At 40.1% G+C, this 22044-nt stretch overlaps 1 protein-coding gene across 1 annotated transcript in view; it reads left to right on the forward strand.

Moving 5' to 3' along the window:
- Positions 1-21051, forward strand: part of KHDRBS3 (KH RNA binding domain containing, signal transduction associated 3) — a 213009-nt gene extending 191958 nt beyond the window's left edge. The window contains exons 8-9 of the mRNA XM_026659267.2: positions 18156-18214; positions 20493-21051. Coding sequence (XP_026515052.1) covers positions 18156-18214; positions 20493-20584 — 151 coding nt within the window. The 3' untranslated portion in view covers positions 20585-21051. The remainder of the gene's footprint in view (positions 1-18155; positions 18215-20492) is intronic.
- Positions 21052-22044: the final 993 nt, after the last annotated feature.

Raw genomic sequence — 22044 nt, forward strand, 5'->3', positions numbered from 1 at the left:
AAGTTTGCAGATGATACTAAACTGCTTAAGATAGTTAAGACCAAAGCAGACTGAAGAACTTCAAAAAGATCTCCCCAAACTAAGTGATTGAGCAACAAAATGGCAAATGAAATTTAATGTGGAGAAATGTAAAATAATGCACATTGGAAAAAATAACCCCAACTATACATACAATATGATGGGGGCTAATTTAGCTACAACAAATCAGGAAAGAGATCTTGGAGTCATCGTGGATAGTTCTCTGAAGATGTCCCCCCAGTGTACAGTGGCAGTCAAAAAAGCAAACAGGATGTTAGGAATCATTCAAAAAGGGATAGAGAATAAGACGGAGAATATCTTATTGCCCTTATATAAATCCATGGTACGCCCACATCTTGAATACTGCATACAGATGTGGTTTCCTTATCTCAAAAAAGATATACTGGCATTAGAAAAGGTTCAGAGAAGGGCAACTAAAATGATTAGGGGTTTGGAACGGGTCCCCTATGAGGAGAGATTAGAGGCTAGGACTTTTCAGCTTGGAAAAGAGGAGACTAAGGGGGGATATGATAGAGGTATATAAAATCATGAGTGGTGTGAAAGAAGTGAATAAGGAAAAGTTATTTACTTGTTCCCATAATATAAGAACTAGGGGCCACCAAATGAAATTAATGGGCAGCAGGTTTAAAACAAATAAAAGGAAGTTCTTCTTCACACGGCGCACAGTCAACCTGCCGAACTCTTTGCCTGAGGAGGTTATGAAGGCTAGGACTATAACAGAGTTTAAAAGAGAACTAGATAAATTCATAAAGGTTAAGTCCATTAATGGCTATTAGCCAGGATGGGTAATGAATGGTGTCCTAGCCTCTGTTTGTCAGAGGGTGGAGATGGACGGCAGGAGAGCAATCACTTGATCATTACCTGTTAGGTTCACTCCCTCTGGGACACCTGGCATTGGTCACTGTCGGTAGACAGGATACTGGGCTGGATGGACCTTTGGTCTGACCCAGTATGGCCGTTCTTATGTTCATGGATAGTACTGTAGCTTCTAATTGAAAATGAATCTGCTGTGTCTTGTGACTTGCTTTTAAGGGTATGTCTGCACTTTGAACTCGAGGACAAATACTTGCTCTAGCTCTCGTTGAGCTAATAGCTGCAAGACGTGCTAGCCACCCTAACTCGTGCCCAGCTGACACCAGAGGCACTTACTCAAGGGCATTACTGTGGCTATACTATATTTTTAGCTGACTAGCTCAATGAGAGCTAGCACAAATATGTCTCCTCAACCTTGATACCACAGCCCTAACTTGAACTTTAGACGTACCCTTAATTCTTATTGTGTCTAGTCTATAAAAAGGCCTAGATGATGGAGTAGGCACCTAAATACCTTTCTGTGGATCTAGCCAGAGGCTTCTAAATAACTTATGTGCTTTTGAAAATTTTGCCCCAAATCTAGCAAATAATTTGAGATTAAGAAAAGTGTTTGATGCTTTGCAAAATGATTAGTCTGCAAATTTAGTAAACATTATAAAATGTAGAGCAGTTGGAATGCTACAAAGGGATAAACTTCCAAATTATTGCATAGGAAGTTAGCAGAGACTAATGATAATGGAAGTCGTGAGGCTAACATACCATATGATATTTCAGAAAATAGGGGAAAGCGGATGAGGGATAATCAAACAAATGGTAGTCCAAGATGCAAATGAGGGAGCTACTAAATAAAATAAATATTAGGAGTATTTTTAGTTAGCGTTAGTGATACTGAATAGACTGTTTTATAAGCCTGAAAATTCAACTGTTGGAAAAAAAACAAAATCTAGCCTGTATGCGATAAATGATTTAAGTAATACTCCCTGAACTTTGTTTTAGGATATATCTAAAAATAAATAAAATAAATCAGTTTGGAGAACTGCTATAGATTTTTTTATTTGCTATAATTATAATACAAATACAAGAACATTACGGTCATATTTTAAGTATTCAGGAAATGCAAAAAAAAAGTTCTGATTGCAAACTTAACTCATTCATATTGCACAAATTCTTCAGTTTTGCCCAGATACAGTTTTTTGAACCTCTGTCTGAATTATCACCATGCAGGTAAGGTGGAAGAGAATCAATAGGACATAAGAATTTCTCCTTTGCTTACTGGAGAGCTGAAATCATTAGGAAAGGATAGGTGAAGTGTGACCTCTACTTAAGAAAGATGTTAATAAGCTAGTAATCTTAAAATGTGAGATCTTCAGGACTTATACATTGCAGATATTTATAATAGTAACTAATTAAAAAAGCACTGTGGATTAAAAATATCTTTAGACAACTTGAACTAACTGCAAAACATTTTGACACAAAAGATAAGATAGCTGAAGTTTAGAAAACTGCCAAAGATGAATCTAGAGCAAGTAATTTTCAGTTCAACAAGTAACAGGACACTTTTTTGAAGAGAGAAATCTTGGAGTATAGCTTTTCTTTAGGCACATGAGCCCGGAACCACAAAAGGTCTTAAGTGCCTAGAAAATCACTGGAACAATAATGGGACCCACAAAGGCTAGATTAGGTGCCTAGGCTCCCTATACAATGAAAAGAAGAAATAGGCACATATGGGTGGGATCCACAAAATCCAGCACACTAGGCAGGGTGATCCCTAAACTAGCCAATAGGAGATGCTGACCAGAAGGGGTGTCCTAAGCCACACTCCTATCAAGGAGTTATGTGCCTGAGTCGGGGCATACTTAGTCATTGGGCCAGGGAGAGAGAGAGAATGAATGACTGTATAGACTGGGGTTAGGACACCCATGTGGGAGATCCAGTGTCTCTGCTCCAGTGACTCTAATTCTGTGTCCAAAAGGGAATATCTTCAACAGGAGAAACTGAGGGTCTCCATGGCAGAATATGGCATTGCCCAGTGGTTTGGGCACTCGCCTGAGAGCTGAGATCCCCGTGTTCAAAACCTTTCTCCCTATCAGGCAGAAGTGGGAATTGAACCTCTCTCTCCCACAGCCTGGGTGAGTGACCTGAGCACAGGGCTAAAAATTATAAGGGAGGCGCCATTACCTGCATTTCCACCTGGATTTTGAATGGGACTGTAAGCATGCCTACGAAATTGGGCCTCTCAGGCAAGATACATGGGTGAATGTCTGTCTTTTCCTGATTTGTGGATTGCACCGGGGCTTAGGTGTGAGAGAGGCATCCAGAAACCTAGAGTGAGGCAGCAGCATGCACGCCCAGAAGTAAAAACTTAAGTGACTAGGGAACTTTTACAATGAAAATTTAGGCACAAGTGAATTTGCATGTCTACTGGGCTACACAGCAGCCAAGCAGTTTTCTGGATTGCAGTGGTGCCTAAAACTGGGGCTTAAAAGTCTAATTCCATTTGTGGAGCTGGACTTTGGATACTATGGTTGTGATCGCCTAGACAGTTGTTTGTGGGTAAGTTTTCAAACCATTGTGCAGAGATTGAGCTATACAACTCCCACTATCAGAGGGAATTATTTGACTAAATCTCTCTCTGCACATCTCTTCAAAAATGTACTGCTTGGTGTTAAAATGATTGGTTGACTTGTTGTAGGAATAACAAATAATGGTTATAAGAACAGGCTTTAATGAGCCATCTGCCTATTCCTGTTCTTTGAAAGTTTGTGTGTTCCCAATAAAGTGATACGATATTCAAAGTAAAGTGTGCAATTTAACTTTCTCAACTTCAAGCACCAGATGCTGCCCTATGGAAGAAAAAAGTCCTGAATCTAAAAGTTCAGTTCAATCTCTAAATGCTACAAAAAATGCACCAGAATTTCTACCAAGACCACATTTTTTCAAAGATAAAGTAGTTTGCATATTCACATTCAACATGTTGATGGTTTTCACTAGAGCTGGGTGAAATTTTGCAGTTTTACTTTCTGACCCTTTTGAACACTTTCTTTTCGGAAATAGTCGAGTCTCTTTTTAGATGCAGTGATTCAAATAAACTTTCATTTGGGAGGGAAAAAAACAGCAAATTGGAAAGGGCTGGGGGAGTTGCCATAGCTATAAAAAAAAAGATATGAAACTTCACTTATGAGCAGAGGCAGAGCTGGTTTATGTCGTCTTTGGGAAATTGTCTTTTATGGGTTGTTAGGCAAATGGGTGAAAGTCGGGGAGTTAAGAGAGAGAGTTGAAAACATTATATAGTTTATACACCCAAAATTTACACTCTTTTGAGCTGGGATCAGAGGGTGCAGAGAAGACCATTATATTCATCTAATAGGGGAAGTGTGTCATAGTGCCCTCAAGGGGTTTATTCGCTTTACAATAGATGGCTCATGTGAGATGACAGTGTAACTCATTGCAAAAGTGCATGCTCGGTCCCTCTGTAATGGCTGGCTCACTAAAGAATAACAGGCTACTGAGTTTCTCCTTAAGTTAGCTCTAGTGGTAGAGGTCTGTGCTGTGGTGCTGTAGGTCCAAGGTTCAAGCCTTGGTTTATCACTCATGCGATGCACATTAGGTACAGCTAAGTGGTGTCCAAAACTTGGCATTTCCTTTCTTTTATGAATTTGTATTGGGTACATGTTATGCTTAACCAATTTTGATTGCATAGTTTCTGTTTATGGAATATTTTAATGGAGGGAAGCCTCACCAATAGCTGCAACTGCAACTTTTAGACCGTGTACAATGCCAAATAGGGATAACAAGGGGGCTAAAGTGGCCACAGCTCCTATTGCCCTGGTCGGTATTCTATTCAAAATGGATGCTGTGCAAGTGGGAATAACCTCACGATCAATTTTAGATAACATGCAAAGATGGGTAAATGGCAAAACCCACCATCCTGCACTGCCCACATAACACATGTATTATCAGAAGCTATGTGTGGATAACAGAGCAGTGTCAGCCATTATTACCCTTTAGAACAAATGACCTATTTTAGTTGTGTCCCTTCAGAGTCTAATGGAACCAGAATGGCACATTGCTATAAGCAAAAATATTGATAGCTTGGTCAGCCTTTACAATGATCTTGTATGCTTAGCTGTCGATTCAGTAGCTCCTCATTACCTCCTTCCTGGTTTAGCTTTCTCAGGTCACCGGCATGTATAGATGTCCTGTGAATGACACACACAGTAGGAGAGAAGGCTGCTACTCAGGGAAGAATTTGGTCATGGTATGTCTTCCTCTGCAGCATGGGACACTTATAAAGCCAGTTGCCTACTGGCAGTGTGATAGGAACTAGTGTCAATGACCTCTACTTCATATGTCCTTTCTGCTGCCCTTCTCAACATTTTGTACAGCATTAATATTTTGCAGTGGGAAATAGGACTCCCAAGTAGGAGCACCTTATCTACAGCAGCTGAAGAAAAAAATGAAAGCCTTTTAATGTTCACTTTCTAATATTTGTGGGCATCATTGTAGGGCAGCAGTTCTGTGGCTCTAGTCAGAAACCAAGGGAGAGCACAAATTTTAGTGCTATATTCAAAAATTTCTAAAATAGTTGCATCCAATAACAATATAGCATTTCTTCAAGATCTAACAGCCTACACTGTTAGATGTGTTTTGTGTGTATTTTGACTCACAAAATTTTTAATAGCAGCATCTGACGACTGTAATTAATAGTCGAGTATTAAAAATCCTGGACTTCATATACCATGCTGAACAATAAATTTGTTAAGGCCACAATGGTTATTAAAGGCAGGACTGGTGGCACTGCCTATCACCAAGGTTGTCTGACACTTCGCATTATAAGACCCTGTTTTCAGTTCCTTATGACGCTGCCAAACTTTAACAGTTTGGGTTGAAATTTTCCATGCTGAGGGCGTGTCAGGCTAAATTATTTTGAAAATTTTCAGATAAAACAGTTCAGCTGTTTCCAAGAATGAGAGTAAGGAAAAATAAATTTCCATTGCAAGGCTCCGATTCAGTCCCAGAGCAGGTCTGTCGTCGGCACTGAAGAAAGCAAGCCGAGGTCCTGTGGTAAAAATAGTATGCGATCATGTAATTCAAGACTGTGAAAATGCATATGGACATGGGCCTGAACTAAGTTTTCCGGAAGCAACCTTAATTCTCACATTTCCTAAATTTTTGAGTGCTTGACTTTGCAACCTTAATTTTTTTCAACATGGCAGGGCGGGGGGGAATTGAGAGGGGGTTAATAGTATCTAAACTCTATTTTTAATGAGTCATGAACCAGCAGCTATCTTTGATCATCTGTACCAGTCCACATGCTTGGCTACAGTTCATCTCTGTCAGCAGATAAAGACAATATGCTGAAATATTTTCAGTGATGTCATCTTGTTTGTATGACAGGCGAGTTGGTTTAACCTGGGCAGTCATTTCTCACTCCAGCAGATGGAAAACATTGTATCTTTAACACAGAAGACATAAAAAAATGGTACCTCTCATCAGCCTGATCCTACCTTTATGATAGAACACACTACCACATACATGTCTGGTTGCAGTGTCCATAAGAGGCACTGATGATCTAGAAGAACACAAGAAGCTCGGAAGGAGTTCAACCCTAGAATGTTCAAGGCAGTAAACGAGATGTGAGGATTCCCCCACAGGAAAATCCAGGACACATTTCTCACAATTCACTGCTGGGAAAATCTCTTAATATAAGGACCACTCACACAGGAAGATCTAACTCACTTTAGGTTTAGGACATAACTATTGAGAGGGCAAGACATGGGAAGAGGGTTTGTCAGACATTGTCGTAACAGTGGTGGCAGAACAAATAAGACAGTTGTTTTGACAGGCCATTTGTTCCCTAGTTCGCTTGTTCCGTGCTATCAGACTGTAGCAGGCCAAACAAAAGAGTCCACATACATAGAGTATGTCTACACTCCAGCATAGAAGTATACATTTCAGCTCAAGGAGACATACCTATGATCAAGACCCACTCTGATCAATCTAAGGTGCTAAAAATAGAGTGTAGCCACAGTGGTGCAAGTGGCAGTGGTAGCCCCCTGATACATACCTGTCCAAGATGCTAGGCCCATACTCAAGTGGTTAGCTCTTCCAGCCACTTGCACTTCTGTGGCTGCACTCTATTTTCAGCAAGTTAGCTCAGTCAGTGCTAGTTTGGGTATGTCTCCTTGAGCAGGAATTTACTGGACATAACCCATAAAGCTCTTTTCAAAAACAAATTAAAATTTTCCTGCCACTGGCTTTCCTCAGCTACTCTTTCTAAAGCTATCCTGACCTCTCCCCAAAGGGGTCAGCCTCAAAGCCTGTAAAAAACCAAACAACCATAGTATTGATATTGCAAAATAACAAGCAAAAGCAACAAACAATGGATTACTTGTCACTTCTTCCACCATGCCTTGCACTAGCCCAGAACTACCAACTGGCTGCCTATGAAGTACACTTCAAAGCAACCTCTAGGCACTGACTGGGAAAAAGGGCTTCCAGAATATTCTTCTCTTTGCACTCCAGTGACCAGCCCTATCAGAGTTAACAGTCTGGGTTTCTCCCCAAACTACGAACTGCCATTCTGAGACTACTTCCTCTCCCTCAGCAATCATGCCCCCCTGTAACATGGTCTGTTAGAGAATACCTTGATATGTGGTAATACTGATCCTGGAGGATTCTTTCATCAGCCTTAAAGGGTCATTATATCCCAATTCATCAACAGTAGTATATTTCTAGAGTACACCCATGTACACTATGCAAAAATATGGAATATGTTCACTGTCTGGTGTTGATGTAAAGGTACTGATCCTCTGATTGTCCAGATAGCAAATATCCTTACAAGATGGGCTGGACTTGGGAATGAATGCCAGCCCTTTATAAGTCCACTCTTCTGGAGATAACTGTCACTTAGGGAACATCCAGCCATCTCCAGCAATAACAGGCTGTTGTTAAAGCCAGCAATCAAGCTGCCATTTCTCTTTGAGGCATGAGCTTGGTGCTGAAAGCCCTTACTAAACTGTTGATGAAGTGGGCATTCACCCACGAAAGCTTATGCTCCAATACCTCTGTTAGTCTTAAAGGTGCCACAGGACCCTCTGTTGCTTTTTACTAAACTGTTGTTTGTATCTGAATGAAAAATCACTCTGTAGCTATGGTCTACCAAAGTTTTATTTTTAGAAGCAGTCTGCACAGCAAAAAGAATTGGAGAACTTAGGCCCTGTTCTACACAATCTTCTATACTTATAAATTCAGTTCATTAGAGACACATTTTTCACACTGCACCAGGAAAGGACAGGCTATTGCAGGTCCACATTATGTACCATGTTGTTTACTTGGATAAAACAGTTCATCCAAGTGGCTTACTTGTGTGGTGATAAGGAAGTGACAGAATCTCTCAAAGCTCACTCTGCTTGATCAGTGGTGACTTCTTAAACAGAGAAATTAGACACTACCCTCTTGGCAATATGTAAACTACTTACTTGGGTCTCACTTCACACTCTTTCTAAGCATTATAGGATTAATGTCCAGACCTCAGCAATTAGGAGCAGCATACTGAAGTCTATTGTTGGATGCTAATCCCTTCATACTGTTGTGTACATACTGCTTTGTGAGGTTCCAAGTTTTTAGGTTGGCACAGAAAATCAAAGAGAATGGGATTTTTTTCCTACCTAATAATTTAATTTTCTTTACTATATTTCAGGCTCTCCCTTCCCTTCAGCCTAAGATACTACACTTGTACTATCAAAATCCTGGTAGTTACATACACACAAACAGATGTAGATATTAGATATATGAATGTACAGAAGCATCTGGTAGATAGTTAAAATTCTAATGGCAGTCAGACTAGATTCAGAATTAAAGTTCATAGAATATCAAGGTTAGAAGGGACCTCCAGGAGGTCATCTAGTCTAACCCATTGCTCAAAGCAGGACCAATCCCCAGACAGATTTTTGCCCCAGATCCCTAAATGGTCCCCTCAAGGATTGAACTCACAACCCTGAGTTTAGCAGGCCAATGCTTAACCCACTAAGCTATCCCTTCCCCAATTACATGAAGTTATATATTGTTGAGAAAATATGGCCTTAGTGCTTTCAAAGCTTCAGCCAACATGGGTGAGCAATATATTTATAAATAGGGCCCTACCAAATTCACAGTCCATTTTGGTCAATTTCACAGTCATAGGATTTTAAAAAATCATAAATTTCATGATTTCAACTATTTAAATCTGAAATTTCACAGTCTTGTAATTGTAGGGGTCCTGACCCAAAAAGAAGTTATGGAAGGATCACAAGGTTATTGTAGGGGGGATTGCAAAACTGCTACCCTTACTTCTGTGCTGCTGCTGGCAGTAGTGCTGCCTTCAGAGCTGGAGAGCGGCAGCTGCTGGCTTGGATCCCAGCTCTGAAGGCAGAGCCGCCTCCAGCAGCAGTGCAGAAGTAAGGATGCCATGGTATGGTATTGCCACCCTTACTTCTGCACTGCTGTTGGTGGGGAGCTGCCTTCAGAGCTGGGTGCCCGGCTCTGAAGGCAGCGCAGAAATAAGGGTGGCAATACCATGCCTCTCCCCCCCTAAAATAACCTTGCAGCCCCCCTGCAACCCCCTTTTAGGTCAGATCCCAATTTGAGAAACACTGGCCTCCCCTGTGAAATCTGTATAGTATAGGGTAAAAGCACACAAAAGACCAGATTTCATGGGGGGAGACCAGATTTCACAGGCTGTGACATGTTTTTCATGGCCGAGAATTTGGTAGGGCCCTATTTATAATCAGAGCAGACATCACCAAAAAAGTTTCAGAGTACTGTCTCCATCTGCTGGTAGGAAGGAGCTATTCTCAGACATCTGGGCAGCATAGAAAATCTCAGAAAGAAAATTGTCAGGAAAGAAAATTTTCGTATTTTAAAAATTATTCAGCAATACTGAAATATTGACAAAGCGGGTTTCAGATTTCCCCCTCCCATTCCAATGCTCTTGATTTAGACCATTTAAAAACAAATACAAACTTTAGGCAATCTTTGACCAGCATCTTTAAATGCTGACGCACTTGTTGCTCTAACATGTGAAAAAGATGTGCATCCAGATTGTTTACAAATTCAGAGAATTAAACTTTTTATTTAGTTAATTATTTTATATTTTAATGCTTTTGAAAGTGTTTGAGAGTTTTGGAAACCAAAGATCCCTTTATTCGCATAACAGGCTTACCATGGGTCCTCTGCATAGGTGTAAATTATACCCGTTGTGAGGAATGTGATGGCCATAAAAATAGAAATTACTTGATTGTTTCAGCTAATGAATTAAAACATTTAATTTGAAAGGAACCTTAAGTTATAATAGAGCAGACTCTTTGTGAAATGTGCTCAGCTCTGTCAATAGTAAATATCTAAAGTGGGTTGGCAACCTTTCAGCAGTGGTGTGCCGAATCTTCATTTATACACTCTAATTTAAGGCTTCGGGTGCCAGTAATACATTTTAACGCTTTTTAGAAGGTCTCTCTATAAGTCTATAATATATAACCAAACTACTGTTATATGTAAAGTAAACAAGGTTTTCAAAATGTTTCAGAAGCTTTATTTAAAATTAAATTAAAATGCAGATCTTATCAGTTTAGTGTGATCCTTGCCCTTGCTTTTCCTTGCTGCGTTTTCCAATGTCTGGCACGTATTTGGATACTTTAAGCTGCACACAGGCTTCTGAGTGATCAGTTGTTAACCGGCTCCGAGAGGGACAGAGGACAGATTTCATGTGTGAAAATACCTGTTCACACAGGTATGTGGATCCAAATGCTGAAAGCATTGCAAATGCAATTTTCTTCAAACAGTTAAATTTCACTGGCAGGGACGTCCAGCAGGTCAGAATAGAGGCCCCACGATCTCTCTCGGTAGCTTCAAGTGCGCTCCGCAGATCCACAAACTTTGATGTCCACAATTCTGAGCTTTTTAACTGAATGAGTTGCATTTCGAAATCTTCAACACCCATCCACTGAAATACAGACAAATCCAAGTCGCTTTCGTTGAACTTTTCAGGTTTAATTAGAAAAGAAAGCATTGGGCCAAATCGCTGGAAATCTTGAAATCTGTCAGAAAATTCTGATTCCAGTTCTTGCATGTACTTTCCAATCTCATCGACACTGACAGTGCAACGTGTCAGTAGCTCTTTTATGTGTTGGAAGTAGCGGAAAGTAGAAGTTTGAATAACCCTAGAAAAAACTGCTAGTTTCACAACAAATGCTTTCCAGGCTTCATAAAGATCCAGAACTGTTTGCCCTGCACCCTGGAGACAGAGGTTGAGTTCGTTCAGGTGAGCAGTGATATCAGTTAGGAACATGAGCTTATACAGCCATTTGTCATCATCCAGTTCGGGGTAGCTTTGTTCTTTTTCCGACAAAAAGGCCTTGATTGCCTCAAAACAGTTTACAAAGCGCACCAAAACCTTGCCACGACTTAGCCACCGAATGTTGCTGTGAAGTGGGATGTTGTTATAAGCACTGTCCATCTCTTCTAGCAGTGCTTGAAATTGTCTGTGAGTCAAAGCAGATCGAGCAACAAGGAAATTCACAATTCGCACCACTGTATTCATCACATTATTAAGCTCTGAATTAGAAATTTTTGCACACAGGTTTTCTTGATGGATGATACAGTGAAATTTGACTGTCGGATGGCCAATTTGATCTTCAAGTAACTTTATAAATCCCTTCTATTTTCCAACCATGGCAGGAGCACCATCTGTTGTCACACAAAATATTTTTCTGACATCAACTCCTCGTTCTTCAAAATGGTTTACAAAACTTTCCAGTATATCTTCTCCCTTTGTTGTGCCATGCAGGGGTTTTAGGCAACAAAGTTCCTCTTGGATTTCATCGGAAGCACAGTATCTTGCAACAATTGCCAAACGTGGAACGTCGTTTATATCCACGCTCTCATCAACTGCAACACTAAACACTGCTGTGTCTTTCAATGCAGTCGTCTGCTTTTCCTTAATGTTTTCTGCCATTTCACTTATGAGTCTCTCAACTGTTCTGGCAGAGACGGGCAGTTCTTTTATTCTAGATATGATTGTATCTTTATTTGGCAAATCATTGAACAAAATCTCTGAACTGCTGAGAAAAACTTCTTTTATATATCCCCATCTGTAAACGGCTTTCCGTTTTTTGCAATGCACTGTGCAATCTTGTAACTTCCTTCTGTAGCTTGATTTTTACTTACACTTAAGCTTTTAAAAACACTGCTTTGCTTCTCATAGGCTGCTACTGCCTTTTTGATTGATTCAGTCTTGTCTGCTTCATCAAGAAAGGTTTTCTCGTGCTTCGTTTCAAAATGTCGTCGAACACTTGATGTGCGACAAACAACACCTTCATAACAGAAAGCACAAATAGCACGGTCCTTCTTTTCAATAAATCCAAATGCATCTGTCCAAGCAGGCTGAAATGATCGGACATCTAGCTTCGCTTTCTTAGGAGCTGCCATTTTGTCAAATATTCCCTTCAACTCTCAGTGGGACAAAAAATGGCAATAGAAAGCAGGCACAAGGTCCAAGGCAGTGTGGTCTAAGAGAAGCAATTTTAAGATGGGTTGCTGAGCTGCACCCCCTCTTGCCTGGCGTGCAACCCTCACTGTCCCAGGCTGGGGACAGTGGGCCACAGCAGGGAGGCTGAAGAGGACTGATCCAAGGCCAGGAGCAGAGCCCAGGGTGGCCTGCTGGGACTCCAGGCCCGAAAGCAGGCTGAGCAAGGGCTGGAAACCAAGATTGGAAGCTGAGGTGAGTGGAGTAGGTGGCTGGTAGGCCTGAGCAGGGCTGGAGGCCTGGACCCTGTCTGCAAGGGAGCCTCCAACCGGAAGCAAGGTGAGTGAAGCTGCGCGGTAGGGATGCCTGCTGGCAAGGGGCCAGCAGCCAGAACCCCAGAGCAGCGACTGGCTCGGCCTGCGGCCACTGCGGGGTTTCTGCCCCCAGCTCCTGCCAGCTGAGGTCTCAGCCCACTGCCAGCCTGTGGTTCCTTCACCCAGGCCGGCAGCGGGTGCTGAGTGGGACCAGCGGCTCAGCCCGACCCCGCTCTGGGGTTTTGGCTGCAGGCTCCTGCCAGCTGGGATCTCAGCCCGCTGCTAGCCTGGGGGAAGGAACCCCAGGCCAGCAGCGGGTGCTGAGTTGGACCCGCGGCGGGACCCTAGCTGGCAGGAGCCGGCAGCCCACGCCGCGTGCCAGGAAAAATCGGCTCGCATGCCAACTTTGGCACGCGTGCTGTAGGTTGCCGACCCCTGATCTATAAGTAAATATCTATAAAAGGAAAGTTATCAAAAACTAAATCTTTTGCTCCTGGATGAGACAGTTCTTCTGTAGGTGATTTTAGTACCTTCATATTTTATATGAGATGCTTCCAAAGAGGATGGATATATACTAATTAATCCAAGAAAATACGGGGTGTTAGCTTTTGAATTCAAGCATTGCTTAAAGTCTGCAGTTATAGAGGTAGAGCCCCATATTTTTCTCAAATACACAATAACCAGAAATAAAACAAAAAAACTACATATAAAATGAAAACAAAAAACTCATAGACTCATAGACTTTAAGGTCAGAAGGGACCAATATGGTCATCTAGTCTGACCCCCCGCATGATGCAGGCCACAAAAACTGACCCCCCCACTTTCCCTTAACTCTGCTGTTGACGTCCTGAGATCGTGATCTAAAGACTTCAAGTCGCAGAGAATCTTCCAGCTTGCGACCCCTGCCCTATGCTGCGGAGGAAGGCGAAAAACCTCCAGGGCCACTGCCAATCTACCCTGGAGGAAAATTCCTTCCCGACCCCAAATATGGCGATCAGCAGAACCCCGAGCATACAGGCAAGAATCTCTAGCCAGACCCTCATTTTACCAGCGATGGCCGTTATTGCCTAATTGATTAGAATCACGTAATCCCATCAAACCATTCCCTCCATAAACTTATCTAGCCTAATCTTGAAGCCAGAGAGGTCATTTGCCCCCACCGTTTCCCTCGGGAGGCTGTTCCAAAATTTCACCCCTCTGACTGTTAGAAACCTTCGTCTAATTTCAAGCCTAAATTTCCCCACGGCCAGTTTATATCCATTCGTTCTCGTGTCCACATTAGCACTGAGCTGAAATAATTCCTCTCCCTCCCTGGTATTTATCCCTTTGATATATTTAAAGAGAGCAATCATATCCCCCCTCAGCCTTCTTTTGGTTAGGCTAAACAAACCAAGCTCCTCGAGTCTCTTTTCATAGGAAAGGTTTTCTATGAAAAGAGACTCGAAAATAGACTTTTTGTCTATAAAACAAAAAGACGAAGCTTCTTATTAACCATGGGAGATTCAGTGGCCAGTGTCAGCACCCACAGGTACAAACAGTGAGCTAATAGGATCATTTTATGGAGTGCACCAGCCTGGGGAAGGGCCTGCCGGGATCACATGCATTCATGGTGCATGTGTACTGTGCGTACTGAGGCAGGACTGGCAGGAGGATTTGGCAGCCGCATGAAGACTGCAGGAGAGAGACAGACACCTGAGTGAGGCAGCCATTGTGGTGAGGGAGCTAGGAAAAGCGGGTGCTTAACCTCTCCTGAGCACGACCATAAAGGGAGTCGTGGCACTGTATTTTCCCCTCCTTCCATGGGATGGAGTGATGAGTCCTGGCTGGGCACTAGGCATCACTGCAGAGGAGTCAGGGCACGGGTTGGGTATTGAGACAATGGTGCCTGGACCTCAGGCAGAGGTTGGAGGAGTCGAGGCAGGCAGGGGAGGGATGTCTAAGGCTCAGAGGGGCAAGGGTTGGGGGGGCAGGTGGAGTCAGGGTTGTTGGGGGGAGAGGTGTTATATTAATGTAGATGTTATAAAGAGGCCCAAGGAGTCAAAGGTGTTACCATGACCCTGTCAATGTCCAACATTAACAGTGTTAAACAAGATTCAGGATTTTGTGTACAGAGCCCTCAGCCTGCTTAGAACCATTGACAAACACACCATTAAAATTCCTTTTAATCTTTAATTAAAGATACAGAAAAGAGAAAAAAAACAGTTAAAGCATTTAACATATAGAGTATTAAGTAAATTTTATTCTAACAACAACCCGTGTTCCCTTTCCCTTTAGCTAGAAAGAGTTTTTAAAAGGAAACCCTCCCCTCACCCTACCCCATATTATAGTCTTTTCGGTGGCATTTAAAATGGCAATAACTGTCCTTTCTAGGGAAATGAGAAAAAGTGAGTTGAAATGGGCTGGAGCTATCATTGTCGCTGTTGTTATTTGAAGTCCAGTCCTGTTTTCTAGAAGACAAAGCAAGACAAAAACACACAAGAGGGGAAAGAAGAGAACAGCAAAGATAGAAAATGCAGCCTCTGTCTCTGGTGCTGACTCACTTGCAGCCTCACTGCTGGAGAAACACGGGCACAGCATGTGATCTTATTAGCCATATTGAGACCTGGCAAACTTGTACCAATGTTGGGCTGTTCAGGGAATTGCATTTAGCTGCCCTTTTCTGGTCAAAGGCTCACAGCGGTGTTGCAAAATATACAGTCTTGGCCAGCTAAGCCAGACTCCTCTTAGACACAAGGAAAAGGAGAGATAGGAAAGAAAAGAAATAAGGTGGGGAAGGAAAAAGGACACATGGAGAGGGGGATGGCAAAGTCTCACTTACCAGGTGGTATTTGGAGACTTAGCCGGAGCCAGTGGAGTGACAATGAAATTTGGCTCCCTCTCTCTGGCCCAGCCTGGTCAGGACATTTCTCAGGATTAGGACAAAGAAGGTCAGGGATCCAATGAAACAGTGGGAGTGACAGTTGTCATGGTGAAGCTCCCTCCTTCCCCTTTTCTAGTTCTTCAGTCAGCCAGCATTTGCTTCTGTTCTTCCCTTAATTTTCCCCAAAAAGTATTTTTCTTTTAAAAAAAACAAATGGAGTGATAGGTGGAATAGCCCATTCTCTCATTATTTTGTTCATTAATTAGACCTCATATTGTTCATTGATTTCTGGTCCAACACTTCTCTTGTTTACCAGACATGATGTTAACTCAGTCCTTGAGTTATATCAATAGGCCTTTTTGTTTGGACTAATTTAGTCTTTTTGTGTCCCTTTTGCACCGTTTTTCCATTTGTCGTTATAAGTTAACATGACATTTTATAAACTGTCATGTCTTACAATTAAGTTTACAATGCGTGTAAATGTGTAGGCCCAGTTATTACAACAGAGGGCAAAGGGGGCGGATTGTGAGGGTTTGGGGATAAAACAAAATAACGCGAAATTCCCAAAAAATAAAATGAAAAAATTATAAAAATAAAAGAATTTCACGTGGCTCCATTTATAGGAAGGCCTGCGATATATAGGTAGTCTTACCGTTTTTTATATTTTCTCCTTTCCTCAGTTCTCCCTACAACCATTTACACAAAATATGTTCACCGTGTTACAAACATTCCATTGCCCTCTTGTGTAAAATTTCATATTTGTTTATAGACTCTCAAGTTCAGACAGAAGTCAGTCATGCAAGGGCTTAGCAGCATTATTTTGTTATAGAGCCTGAGAGGAGAGGGTGCAGGGAAGAGAGAGAGCATTGCACTTCCTTAAGCAACTTTGAGCACTTTACATTATTATTTGACCTGATTATTAATGCTGAACAGTCTGTCAGGTAATAAAGTTAAATTTTGATGTACTTATAATGCAAATAAGTGATTTTCTCCCTTCCAGTGTTGATTGGTTTTGCGGTTTACATGCCATAAAATGTGAGTCATTTTTTGTTTAATAGACATTTTAGGTCTGTGAAATGAAACACTGCAAAAGTAATTCTGACAGGATTGACAGGCACAGGGATGGGGCTCAGCTGCTATAGACCTCTAGACTTGATGACAGTCTTACAATAAATAATCTGATGCTGTGTGAAATGATAGAGAATGTCAATTTAAAGTTCTTGATTGTCAAAACTAAGATTGTTTTATCACTGAACTGTTGCAGGACAAATTTATGCTACTTTGTATGCTTCACATTTTTGTCCTTAATATACAGGTCTGTATCACGTGGGCTGACAAACCATAGATGAGAATTTTAGCTCTTATATAGGTCTTCAGAATTTTACAGTGCAGACACTAGCAGAATTTTTAGTTCAGGCAGCTTTAGACTGGCAATAACAGAGACTCATTCACTGCTCTTATTGTTTTGTATTTGCATATGTCTGAATTTTTACACTTTTGGCCCAGGTATTTTCCAAAATTTGACAACTCTATTTCATTACCTGTCTCAGCTCTGTAGTTCTTTCTGCAAGTTAAATGCAACTGCAATACATGTATTGTTTACTCTGTACATAAAAAGATTATGTGAGAGCCTGGCATTTACCTCTACCTGCGAACTCCTGTTAAAACTACAAATTGCTTTGGATTGACTTGGATTTTACTTTGTGTTAGTTAGCACTTGTTAGCCAACATAAGATAAGAACACAGCCTTTTTCCTAGTGAAGACAAGGCTTTGGTTGTAGCAGTTTGTAATTTAGTTACTTTCCAAATAGCCATGTGTTCCACACTGGCTCTGGATTTATCTGGCTACTGGATACCAAACTACCACAATCACCCATTTTGTATTTTAAATGGTGTTTCTTATTTGTTGCTTAGTGTCCTGCAAACATCCCGTAGGCCAGGGGTCGGCAACCTTTCAGAAGTAGTGTGCCGAGTCTTCATTTATTCACTCTGATTTAAGGTTTCGTGTGCCAGTAATACATTTTAACATTTTTAGGTCTCTTTCTATAAGTCTATAACAAATAACTAAACTATTTTTGTATGTAAAGTAAATAAGATTTCTTAAATGTTTAAGAAGCTTCATTTAAAATTAAATTAAAATGCAGAGCCCCCCAGACCAGTGGCCAGGACCCGGGCAATGTGAGTGCCACTGAAAATCAGCTCGCGTGCCGCCTTCGGCACATGTGCCATAGATTGCCTACCCCTGCCGTAGGCATTTGATCACATGTAAAATATTTTTTAAAGCAATAATCATACAAAAGGTTATACATAGTTATGAACGTCTGGACCATAAAAGCATTGTGGGATGTTGTCCCTGTAAAATAAGCTAGGGCACCGAGCAGCTGCGCAGTGTCAAGATTTAGATGATTTTGCATGCCTTCTGGCAGAAACTTAGGCACCGGCAGCATCAGGTGGCAGCTAAACAATGGTTTTTTGAATGTCACTGCCACCTAAATGAGGGACTTTGGCACCTAAAAAGGCAAAGTGCCTAAGTCCCTTGTGAATCTAGTCCATCATGATTTAAGACATGTTGCTTAACACTACATTTCTAACAGCATTACTTACGTTGTCTGTCTTTTTTTTCATACAGTGGAACAGATTACTATGATTATGGACATGGACTTAGTGAGGAAACATATGATTCTTATGGTGAGTAGCTTTGTAAGTGGAATTATCAGTGTATTTTAAAGAATTTTGAAAAAAATCAATTTAAAACAAAAATTTTTTTTATGAAGAATGCTGCAATCCTGCATCAGGATCCACTTGCATCAACTCTTGTGCTGGTCTGGAGTCCCATTGTTTTAGACGTTGAAGATTTATGGTTACTGAGACATATTTGTTGGTTTGTTTCGGGGGGGATAAGGGGGTGTTGTTGTTTTTTGTAATTTTGTTTGCTATCTTTGCCATATAACAGTAAAAATAAGCACTAAGGGCTAGATTGTCCACCCTTACTCCTATTTACTACATTCCCCCAAATCAATGGGATTATTTTCAGCGTACAATAATATTTAGTGTGAGTAAGGATGGCAAAGAATTGGGCCATAAAACCTCAATTCAGCAGAGTACCTAAGCATATGCTTAATGTAAAGCATGTGCTTAAGACTCATTGAAGTCAGTGGGACTTGAGCATATGCTTAAGTTCTTTGCTGAATCAGGGCTGAATTGAGCACATTGCACACTTAGTTTGTGGTCTTTTGGTGTATAAATTAATTTCCAAGCTCCAGTTCTGTAAACTCAAGCAGGTAGTAATTATATAAAAGTTATAAAGTATTTTAGGTATGTAATAGACACAAGGGTACTGGAGTACTTGTGTGAAGGCAAGACAACACATAATAAAGCAAAAAGCATATGCCACAATGATAGGATTAATTTTTTCAAATCAGAAGTGCAGCGGTGACAGGTTTAATTAAAGGAATCTGTTATGGATTAGAAGCATAAAGCATGTTAAAAGGCACCTTTACTTCATACCTCTGGCTAGAGATCAGAGAAATGCAGTTTTCGATCAGTCAGGAAGCTCAAAAACTCATGAATTGCCAGTGACTGGTGCAAGTGAATCATGACTGTGGTTAATGGATGTTATGACATTCTTTAGAACATAACTGAAAACCATTTCCTGGTATATCTTTTGAAGTGCATTTTACGATGTCTCCTCCCTAAAGCAATGATGACCTCAGCTAAGATTTGTTTGTCATAACAAACACTTTGAACATATAAGTTTGCCACATGTCATCTACTGGAATTGATGCAAGTAACTTGAGGGAAAGTAATTGATTAGATGAGTGCATCAAAAGAGGAGGTCACTTCAAGCAATTTTTGCCCCTCACAGTTCTTTAAACTGGTCTCTGTGGACTGCATTGCTTAAATCATTGTATATTTCAGCATTAAAGTTAACTGTTTGACAGTAGGGGTCTGATTTCTCAGAGTATCTCACTAAGGGAAAAATCAATAGTGATAAAGCTTACAACCTGCCTAATGCAGGACACAAGATGTAACATTTTGTAGCATTACAGTATTTAAGGTAAAAAAAATAAAATTTTCTCATTAAATCTTTTGTTACTTAAAACTGATAGCTTGTTATTTGTCAGGGCAAACTTGTTTACCAGAAGTTTAGTACAAAATGTTAAGTGTACCTCATCATATTTCGAGATTTGCAGTAAGATTGTTAGCACCTTGGGGAGCTATGTGTTTCTATGTCTAACACATTAGAACTCTGATTTGGTCCATTATTATTGTTAATAATACAGTTCAGTGTGTGTTGTGAAAATCTTTATTTGTGTGTTTATTCATTTTGTTGTTACAAGCGAGGAAAGCAATTTCCTTTGCTCTTTGAAGTTTATTACAAAAAAATCCAGCTCTGTAGATCTTGCGCTTTACAGGAAATGTATTTGTTTCTGTGAAATCCACTGTTATCTGAAATGCTGTGTTAGGTTGTGTTTTCAGAAGGGCAGCCACAGGTGTTCATAGTGGAATTATGAAACTTTTCACTTGTAGCTTTCTAATTCAAAGTAATCCTAAATTGGTAGTGACCAAAAGAAGTTGGAGGGGGGAGAGATTTATAGCTGTTCAGTAGCCTACATAGAATGTCATGTTCTTACTCCAGGTCCTGTTAGGATAAGTACGCACAACACAATCTACCACCAAAGTTGCACTCTTCTTTTCAGCCTCATTAGAGGCCATATTGAATATCATAGGTGCCTAAACACATTCTCACCCCCAGCTAATCCCAGTCAGAACTGAGGCATGGTGGAAAAGCAGTGTGGGGAAGTTCACCAGATCTTTGGCTAAAGATTAGACTTCATTCGCTACAACTATCAGTGCAAAAGCACTGAACTCCAAAATTAAACTAAAAAACATTATAAGTAAAAACAAACACTGCCACAATGATCATTAGGAAAGGTCTAATTATGATTGCTTTTCTTTGTTTCAGGGCAAGAAGAATGGACCAACTCAAGACACAAGGCACCTTCAGCAAGGACAACAAAGGGAATCTACAGAGACCAGCCATATGCCAGATACTGATTGTACTGTCTGATGTTGTGAAATATCCAATCTCCACCAGTCCTGTATACTGTTCCAAGTAATTTTTTTCTATAAACAATCCCTTTTTAGTAAATCAAAGTGCTTAAAAATTGAACGGCTGGACTGAACTTAAACTATTTTGTTGAAAGAACAACCTGGACAGAAAGATATGTAAAACAAGGAACTTTGTTATTTCCAGACTGTATTTGAAAAATAGGTGATCAAAAAAATAACCTCTGATTAACTAGTGTTAAACAAAAACTAGGTTTACTAAATATGTTAATCCATTCTTTTAACATAAGCGTAACCTTTTATTTTAAAGGTTTTTCAGCAATTTAATTCTTTTAGTTTTATTTTTCAACCATTTTGCTAGTTTTTTCTCTTGCAAACATGCGTAAAAAGGGAAGCAAATTACAAATGCAAATAATGTGGTATTTTGTAACTCAAGTCTTGAAATGTTCTGTAGTGTTAAGCAAAATTTACTCTTGCTTGATACTAAATAAACTTTTGAAAGAAAATCAGTGTGTGTGAGAGTAATTTTATGCTTTAGTTTATTTTATAATAAACCTTCATAAATAGTAGTAAACAGGGAGAAATTCATCTAACAATGATCAACATAAAACACTCATACTAAACACTGTACAGCTTTTTTTTTTTAAAAATGGTATAAACCTAAATGTACATTTATATACTCACGATAGATTTAAATGCTGGTTAAATATCCAAATGGTATGGATCTGCTTGAATGCCACATATAAAAAAAATAATCTTGGTTAAAAATGGTTTAAAATAGCTAATGAATTTTCTGAAAAAGATGTGACTAGTTTTCATCTTGTTGAGCATTTTTTCACTAGTGCAACTTTGGAATTTTTATGAGAATTTTGGTACCTTAATGACCACCTCGCTCCGTGCTGGAAGCAATAAACACAAAGCTTTTAAAGACTTTCTGACTTGACTAATTGAGGTCGCTTTCGTCAGAGGCAGAGGATGTGTAACCCTTAAAACGGTCTTCATTTGCAAAGGTAAATAAATCAAATAAGATTTTAATCTCACTTAATTTATCTTAATATAACCAATAAAATCAGGGAGGATACAAATTAGAAAGTTTCATTTTAGATTTTAGAAAGGCTTTAAGCTCACCTAAATTCTCATTTTAAAAAGTTTAATTTGTTTTAGTAATCTAAAAAGCCTTAGATCAGTCAGTTTAATTTGGACAAACTATTCCCTATTAAACAAATGTAAAACCTCATAACTAGTAGCTTGTAATATCTTCTTTTTCCATAAATTCTAGTAACTGAGAACAGTGCTTAAACATTACAAATGTTTTCAAAAGCTTTTCCTTGAAGATTCAGTTTGTCTTTTTAATTATAGTTTAATTTGAATTGTTTGTTTGTAGTTTATATTTTAAAGTCTTCTTCTGTATTTAGTAAACAGATCTTTTCTCTTGTCAGGAAACGCTA

The sequence above is a fragment of the Terrapene carolina genome, unplaced genomic scaffold (genome assembly GCF_002925995.2).
Source record: "Terrapene carolina triunguis isolate 2854851 unplaced genomic scaffold, T_m_triunguis-2.0 Scaffold58, whole genome shotgun sequence".
In the NCBI taxonomy this organism is placed as follows: Eukaryota; Metazoa; Chordata; order Testudines; family Emydidae; genus Terrapene; species Terrapene triunguis.